The sequence below is a fragment of the Danio rerio genome, chromosome 8, assembly GCF_049306965.1.
Source record: "Danio rerio strain Tuebingen ecotype United States chromosome 8, GRCz12tu, whole genome shotgun sequence".
In the NCBI taxonomy this organism is placed as follows: domain Eukaryota; kingdom Metazoa; phylum Chordata; class Actinopteri; order Cypriniformes; family Danionidae; genus Danio; species Danio rerio.
The window spans coordinates 61,228,495-61,237,461 of NC_133183.1; the positions used below are offsets into that span (position 1 = coordinate 61,228,495).

Genomic DNA, 8,967 nt, shown 5'->3' on the forward strand with positions numbered 1-8,967 from the left:
TAACACCCATGAGTCCACAAAGTGGCGCAAGTGTATTTAGCTATTTAAACAACATGACGCAAAACAGGAAAATTAGCGTTGTGCTGGTCTGAAAATAGCAAGATGTCGCGACAAACACTTCTTGTGCCTTATTGCACCGGCTGTATGATAGGACCCATTGACTTTAATTTAAAGGGATAGTTCACCCAAATATGAAACCTATGTTATCATTTACTTGTTCCAAACCTGACTGACTTTCTTTCATCCAAGATATTTAGAAGAAAGTTAGAAACCTGTAACCATTGACTTCCATAGTATTTGTTTTTCCTACTATGGAAGTCAATCAACCCAAGCTCATTCTGGAAACATAGCCCCGCGGACATTTCTGGAGACAGCGATTTACGTGGCCGGATGTACGTAAAGGCCGCGTTTGGTTTTTTCGAGCGAATGCTGCGGGGCGGTGTGGCGCCGCTCCGCCCCTCCTCTTCGAGCTCGCCGGCCGACGGCTCGCCTCCGAGTGGAGGGCTTTCCCGATGCAACCAGTTTGTCCGCTTAGCTCACAGAGTTGCGTCAGCGGAGGGGAGGCCCCGGAGGAGGAGCCGGAGCCGGCCGTGGTGGACGACGACCGGGATCGAGTCCGGGGAACAGCAGGTTCCGGAAATCAGGTAAGACGAAAAACGGAATGTGAAAAATAAGGGCGAGAACGCGGCGTGATCCGAAAACGCGGTCGAAATCGAAGACGAGGGCTTTTGGTTTTTTTTTTTTTTCGATCCGGCAGCTTTTCGTGCGAGAACGGCGCGGACAAGAACGGCGCGGGCGCGAACGCCGCAGGTTCCCGAGAGGCGCCCGAGACGCAAAAAAGCGCGCACAGCGGCCTCTTGCGGATCCACGAAAACAAAAAAACGCTCGAATACGTACCTCCCAGGACGTAAATCGCAGTCCGCAGAAACGTCCGCGGGGCTACGTTTTCACAATGAGCCCGGATTGAAGTCAATGGTCAAAATCTAAAGGATTGAAACCAATCGAGGGTGAGTAAAAAGTGAGAACATTTGAATTTTTGTGTGAACTATCCCTTTAACAAACACTCAATTAAAACTTATTATAAAATATGTTACATTTTTTGTCAAAATTCTTTTAAAAATGACACCCCAAGTCCATTGACAGGTGATGTACAACAGTCTCCTTATCCATAAATAATTCATGCTGCTGAGAAAATGTTTTATGGGCATTTACTCATGCATTCATTTTCTTTTCGGCTTAGTCCCTTTATTAATCTGGGGTCGCCACCGGGGAATGAACCGCCAACTTATCCAGCATATGTTTTACGCAGCGGATGCCCTTCCAGCCGCAACCCATCACTGGGAAACATACACTACGGAGCACCCGGAGCAAACCCACGCGAACACGGGGAGAACATGCAAACTTCACACAGAAATGCCAACTTACCCAGCTGAGGCTCGAACCAGCGACCCTCTTGCTGTCAGGCAATCGTGCACCACCGTGCTGCCCTGACAGCAGACATATCTAACTTTAAAAAAAATCCAAAAAGGTATTTCGAGTACTCACAGAGAGATGATTCCCGTCGGGAAGCTCTTAGGAATGACTTTGGTGTCCACGCAGAAGGCGCTGTCTTTAGTACAGGAGCAGGTGGCTGGACACCGTGGGCTTTTAGGGGCTTTGCGGCCCGGTGCCGTCCCAAACATACAGAAGAGCAGCACGCAAACAGACCACCTCCAATCTGGCCATCGTAGAGTCCGTCTGGGCCTCGCTTCCACCATCTTCCAGCTTCTTCTCGTCTCCTGCTGGAGTTGTTTCAATCTACACGGTTGAACAAGGCTGTTTAGTATCCAATCCTTATCAAGCAAACCTCAATAGCAGAAGATCCTGGAGTGAATAGGAGCCGGACGCTGATAAGAGTGACTGGTGTTCCCTGTGTGTGTGAGTGAGTGTGTATTGGGTTTTCTCAGTGTTCTCCGCAGTCTCTCTCTCTCTCTCTTTCTCTCTCAGCGGTGCAGCTGTCAGAGCACAGACTGCAGGAGTGTGTCAGCTCCGCACACTCTCAGCCTCAACGCTGAATTATTAACAATCGCACAGACCAACTCTACAGCAGCAGAAGGAAACAGAGTGGGACTGGAGTAAGATGAAGAGGCTACGGGTCAGCGGAGGTTGCACTAAATAACGTACTGCAAGGCAAGCCTCTTGATTACATGAAAACCAGTAATAAATATGTGTTCTGCATCTATAAGGGTTAAGATTGGGTTCGGTTACACCAAAGTTTAAACTAGAGACCTGCTATAACCTTGTTGCTCCATTGCTTTGAGCTCAGATTGAAAGTCTGAGGGAAATCAAAACTGACTATGTTTGTTTTGCTAGCGCACGTTGTTTTGGTAATAGTGTTGGCAAAAGTATTGAGTTCGGTACCAATCAGTATTGAAATTTTAAAAACCTCCACTTTCCGCTAACATTTAAGAGTGTTTAAGGGTGCTTTTATACCTACACATTTGTTTTAGAACCTGGTGCGTTTCCCCCTTAGCTCAGTTGGTTTGGGCATAGGTGAAACCCGCAATCGCACTCAGATCCACGCCAAAACAATCGTTTCGAGACAACCTGAATAAAGAGGTCTCGGCTCATTTGAAACAAAGTCTAGAACTTTAAAACTCTCCAGTGTCATCTGATTATCTGTGTTTGCACTTGGTGAACACCGGTAAAGAGTAGGGATGTCTAGATCCGATCATGTGATCGGAAATCGGGCCCGATCACGCAGTTCCAGACCCGATCAGGACTCGAATATATACGTATATGCAGTTGAAGTCAGAATTATTAGCCCCCCTTTGATTTTTTTTTTCTTTTTTAAATATCTCCCAAATGATGTTTAACAGAGCAAGGGCATTTTCACAGTATGTCTGATAATGTTTTTTCTTCTGGAGAAAGTCTTATTTGTTTTATTTCGGCTAGAATAAAAGCAGTTTTTAATTTTTAAAAAAACATTTTAAGTTCAAAATTATTCGCCCCTTTAAGCCCCTTTTTTTTCGATGGTCTACAGAACAAACCACTGTGATACAATAACTTGCCTAATAACCCTAACCTGCCTAGTTAACCTAATTAACCTAGTTAAACCTTTAAATGTCACTTTAAGCTGTATAGAAGTGTCTTGAAGAATATCTAGTCAAATATTATTTACAGTCATCATAACAAAGATAAAATAAATCAGTTATTAGAAATAGGTTTTTAAAACTATTATGTTTAGAAATGTGTTGAAAAAAAAATCTATAACACTTTAGAATAACTATCTGTTATACCTAGTTAATAGACCATTAACAAACTGTTAGTTAATGGGTTGTAAATGACTTGTTAAATAAAAGTTAATAGCTTGTTAATTATTTATAACTGTGCCTTATAGATGGCCAATAGATAACTTAGAAGCTGATAGTTAACAAGTTCTAAATGACTTCTTAACTGTATTTTAATGATTTATAACTATACCTAATAAATTATTAAGAGATCATGAACAAGCTGTTACTAAATACTTAATAAAGACTTGTTAAGTATGAGTTAATAGTGTTTATATGTTATTGTGATGTTATTCTAAAGTTGCAATAGTTGCAACTTTAGAATACCGTCCCCATAACACACTTAAGCTAATAACTAACACTTAACTAATATATTTACTCACACTTTACAGATGAGTAGTTTACCATCCAATAACACCAGTGACACTTTGTAGAACTTTATTTTTTATATTTACTGTTGCACTAAGGTCCAAAAGTGAGGAGTTGATGTTATTTATTACTTGATTGTTCAAGCTCCCTCACAGAAGTGCTCTGTTTGTTAACAGAGTTGTTGAATATTAAAATAAGGTGAATTAAAAAAAAAAATAACAACCCAGGCTCATTCTGAAAACGTAGTCCAGCGGACGTTTCTGGAGATCACGAAATACGTCCCGGGAGGTACGTATTTGTGCAGTTTTTGTTTTCGCGAATCCGCGAGAGGCCGCTGTGTGCGCTTTTTCATATCTCGAACGTCTCTCGCGAGTGCCGTTGGCGCCAGCGCTGTTCTCGCGTCAACCTACCAGAGGCCGCTTTCTGACTGACCGAATGATTGACTGCGCGACCGGCCAATCGGCTGTCCCACCCTCCTCCTTCCCTGAACCCAACCAGTTTTACAAATTGACCCACCCGCCCACTCACTTCCCTAAACCCGAGCAACAATTTAGAAAAGCCGTCTAGAAAAAGAAAAACCCTCGTCTGTTTTTTTTTTTTTTTTACCACGTTTTCCGATTTCACCATGTTCTCACCCTATTATGAACTCGTTCGCTTTATTTTTTGGATTCTGTTTTTGTCTTACCTGGTTTCCCGGACTCGAACCCGGACGCCTTTGTCAACTCCTCCTCTCTGCATCTGAAGTCCGCCGACGCACACGATGAGCTGACCGTACAAACTGACTGCAGCGGGAGAGCCCTCCGCACGGAGGTAAGCGGTCAGCCGGCAAGCGCGAAAGTGAACGGCGTCACACCGCCCCGTAGCGTTCGCTTAAAAAAATGAAATGCAGCCATACGTACCTCCCGGGACGTATTTCATGGCCTCCAGAAACGTCCACTGGACTACGTTTTCAGAATGAGCTTGGGTTGAAAAATAAGGAACATGCTGGATCTGTTTCTTTGTTCTTTTTTATTCTTTTTTTTATGCATTATAGAAGTATCGGATCAGATTTCGGTATCGGTAGATACTCAAAATCAAATGACTCTAGGGCAAAAAAAACCTGATCGGGACATCCTTAGTAAAGAGTGGTGGACTGATGACCTTCACGGCCAAACACAATCCTTGCTGTTGAGCACAATGACCAATCAGCAGTGTTTAAGAACATGTCAACAGCGCTCAAATGTTCGCATGAAATTAACGCTTTTAAAATTTCAGTATCAACTGGTACCGAACTCGTTTGACAACATTATTTGGTAATGTTCAATCAAAGTCTGAACATCTGCTTCCGAGTTTGGATTGACTCCTTCTATGATGATGTCAGTTTGATGGTTTAGCCACAGTACTCTTAACCACGCCCCTCTTACTGTTAGTTTGCTATGAGTGAATGATGATGCAAAAAGAAAGCCCCGCCCCCTATTCAATATTCCTATTAGTTGGAAGTGCATCTACAAACTAAAACAGGGCTCAACAATAAGGACTGCCCGGTGGCCCAGCGCCAGCAAGAGAGACGCTTGGGACAGTAGACAGGATCATTACTGGCCCGATTGGGACAGTGCTGCCTTGTCACTAACATTTAATTTGTCTTCGACTATTTTTCAATTGCGTGCATTTTAAGTTTGTGCTTTTAAGTCTTTAAACACTACCTTCTCTGTGATGTCGTAAACACCATATTGCTTTCTGGTTCCTCTTATCTGATTTGATGTTTTGAGCATGCTATTTTTTTCAGTAACCTGGTAACAACCAGTACAGCAAAGAAACAGCAACATGGCAGCAACATCAAATTATAAGGCTAAAAGAAAATGTCTGTTTCTAACATCTTGGAAGCAGACATTTACGTGCGAACATCGCAACAAAAAAATTAAGTAAAAACTTTGGCAGGGCAAGTAAAAATCTGAACCACTTGCCCAATTGGACCAGTAGAAAAAATCCTTAGCGTTGAACCCTGTAAAAGCCTCAGCAACTTCTGGTTTACGCAGACTTTAAGTTTCATTTATTGAGGGGGGTTTAAACTGTCACAATGGCAGCAATTATTTGGTGATCCTCGCAGAATTACATTATTTTTTCAAAAGGTTTTGCGACACTCCTTCCAATCACCGATAACAGGTTTTGCTGTATTTTGTAGTTTGTTGGAAGGGGGATTCATTTTTTTTCATAATTCACGTAAAGACATAGTGTGGAGGAACTGGATTGGCCTGCACCTCAACACGACTGATCACCTTTAGGATGAATTAAGAGTGGAGACTCTGAGCCATGCTTTCAATCTAACAACAATCCATGACCTCGCAAATGTTTTCTAGAAGAATGGTCATAAATTCCAATAAAAAGACTCAAAACTTTCTCTCACAGGACTTTAAACATCCAGTGCATCACTTTGTCTGGTATCTACAGTAATACAGCACTCACCCAATCATCTGATTGAATCATCACGATCTCTCCTCTTGTTTCTCTGCGCATGTGCTCAAAACGTATCTAATGTCATCATTCCCATAAACCAGCTGCTGGAAACCATCGACCAGTACTCGTCCCACATGCCTGAGTGTAAAAGAAATTTCTTCAGTTATACTCATCTGTTATATCTCGAACTGTTACTAGTTCAAGTTTACTCACCTGGAATTCCTGTTGAGTTTGCATCTGTTCAGTAAACCCACCTGTTTGGTATAATTTACACATACAGTATAAACATATTCAGATGTTTAAACGCACCGATGTACATGATAGACCACATTGAATATATATATATACATATATATATACATATACATATATATATATATATATATATATATATATATATATATATATATATATATATATATATATATATATATATATAAAGTATTCCTTCAAAACAACCATCTGTATTACTGACACATATGAAAAAATACTACTGTTTTTTGAACCATACTAAAGTAAAGTGTATTAAACTGTATGTTTTGTAGTATTTTTAACACGTTAATTGATGCTTTAACATGCTGAAGTAGTAACTGTCATGAACTGATGAGCTGTAATAAATTCTGTAGTATTATTTAGTTTTTATTATTACTGCAAACTGTGGTGAAGCATAATCAGCATTTCTGCAGGTTTTACAGTTAAATTTAAGACTTTTAAAGACGTTTTAAGACCATTATGAATGAAATTTTAGACTCATAAAGGGCTAAAGGCTAAGGAATTTTTCAAATGACCCAGATGGAAGAGATTTTAATTTGCCCTATCAAAAGTTATTATTTAATACATTTAATAATACAATAATAAATAATAAAATAATAATAATAATTATATATATATATATATATATATATTAGATATTTCATAGCAAAATATTTTAAATATTGTGTAAAAACAAGCAAGCTCTTCTTGTATCTATACACTTTTTTTCCCCAACATAAATGTTCTTTAAAATATATATATATATTTTTTAAATGAACAAATGTTTAAAAACTATAATAAACTAAATGTATGCACACCAATCTGTCCAGGTCGGTGTTCTCAGCAGTAAATACATGGAACAAATGTTATTGTAAGGAAAATGTGTAAACCATTATGATAAATAAAGGTAAATTCACCTTTTGAAAAAAAAGTTTGAAGTTTTATTAAGATGGATTGTTGGTGATTGTATGGGTTTTGGCCAGATTTGGTAGCAATGCATGAACAAAGGACAATTAAGACTTGTTTAAAAACGATTTAAGACCTAAAACACTATATTTTAGTAAACTTAAGACTTTTTAAGGTTTGCTTTTGAGATTTAAGACCCTGATAATATAAACCTGATAATATACCCTGTGATATACTATAGTTAGCCACTATAAAATTACCACAAATTATTAATTTAAGTATTTTACTATAGGATAGTTTAAAGAAATACCACAGTATTTACTATAAATTACTATAGTATTTTTAGTAGTAATTATTTTTAGATACTTGCGGGTGGTCTTTACTGACTCTGGTGCTTTACCACCTAGTAACCACTCAGAAAAACATTACAATAGATTACACATAGAACACCTTATATACATGGTAATCAATTCAGCAGTTTTGTGATGGTGTCATTGTTATATTTTTATGATAATAATGTTTATGATGTTTTTTATGTTAAATGTGTGATCTAATAACAATAGCAGAGCAGAGCAGATATATTATCAGGACACTGCAGAGCTGCAGGGATGCGGAATAACTGCTGACCTCGTTTCACAAACACTGAACCGTTAGGACTTACAGTTCAGATCTGCAATCTGCTCACACCTGTAGAAATGTTTGAGAAAACATTAAAGCGATGGTTGCCTTAATTAACAGCATTACTTTTGCAATTAATCAGCATTTTTCCAATATTTTATCGCTTTAAAAATACGACATAAACGGAAATAGTTTAACGCAAGATGGTCATACCGTCAGTTTTATTGAAGAGATTTAAAGAGAATAATTATTTATCTTTAAATTTAGTTTATTTACACACTACAAAGTTGTTTACCTGTGTAAATTTCTTTCTTTTGATGGCAGTTTGTTTCAGTCAGACTCATGACGAACAAATATTGTAGCGCATAAACTGATTGGATTCACAATAGTATGAACCGTTATAGGGGTGGTCAAATATATATTTATATCATTCGTTATTTAATTAATAATTAAAATTGTTATTATTTTAAAATACAGATCAGAGCAAGCTATTTCACACAATTTTAAGGCCAGACTCTGTCTTGTTTTGATGTCCTTCAGGGGCATCAAACGTTAATTAGGAGGGACAATCCCGCCCAAACACCCCTGTAATTCGCACCCTGGGAAGTGGGCAGCCAGGCGGTCTTGATTCACTTTGCAATTGGCTGAAAGTTACTTCATTCAATTTAAGTAACGAATCAGAGAGCACGTGCGGAAAAATTGGGGGTGGGTTAAACAAAAGCGGGGCGTTTAGTGTTTACATTTAAGCTATTAGACTCGGCTGAGTAATATTTATGCAAAAATTAATCTCTGCCCAAAAATTATTTGGTTTATTAAACTTTGCACATGTTTGTCCCTCTGGTTTGAGTGTATGTGCTATTAAAAATAGTAATAAAGCTGGCGTTAAGGTGGTGTAATGCTTGCTTAAAAGATGCAATGAACGTTTGAATAAACTTATATAAATGTTAGGCCCTGGCGATCTTCGTATACTTGAATATTTCTTAGTTTGCACAAATATATCAGTCCATATATTATTATTTTTTTCACCTTAACAGTGCACGTCTGCTTTATTATACTACATTAGCTAACTTTCAGTGGTCAAATGTTATGATTTGTGAACACAAGGGGGCGCTAGAGTCTT

General features: G+C 38.7%; 1 protein-coding gene across 6 annotated transcripts in view; it reads right to left on the minus strand.

The window, feature by feature from the left end:
* Positions 1 to 8,205, minus strand: part of lgi3 (leucine-rich repeat LGI family, member 3) — a 38,990-nt gene extending 30,785 nt beyond the window's left edge. For 2 of the 6 annotated variants that reach the window (XM_073909815.1, XM_073909812.1), the window contains exons 1-5: positions 8,143 to 8,205; positions 7,891 to 7,916; positions 6,285 to 6,325; positions 6,081 to 6,209; positions 1,546 to 1,797 (exon numbers count right to left, since the gene is read on the minus strand). In XM_073909815.1, coding sequence (XP_073765916.1) covers positions 1,546 to 1,797; positions 6,081 to 6,088 — 260 coding nt within the window. In that variant the 5' untranslated portion in view covers positions 6,089 to 6,209; positions 6,285 to 6,325; positions 7,891 to 7,916; positions 8,143 to 8,205. 6 annotated transcript variants of the gene reach the window in all.
* Positions 8,206 to 8,967: the final 762 nt, after the last annotated feature.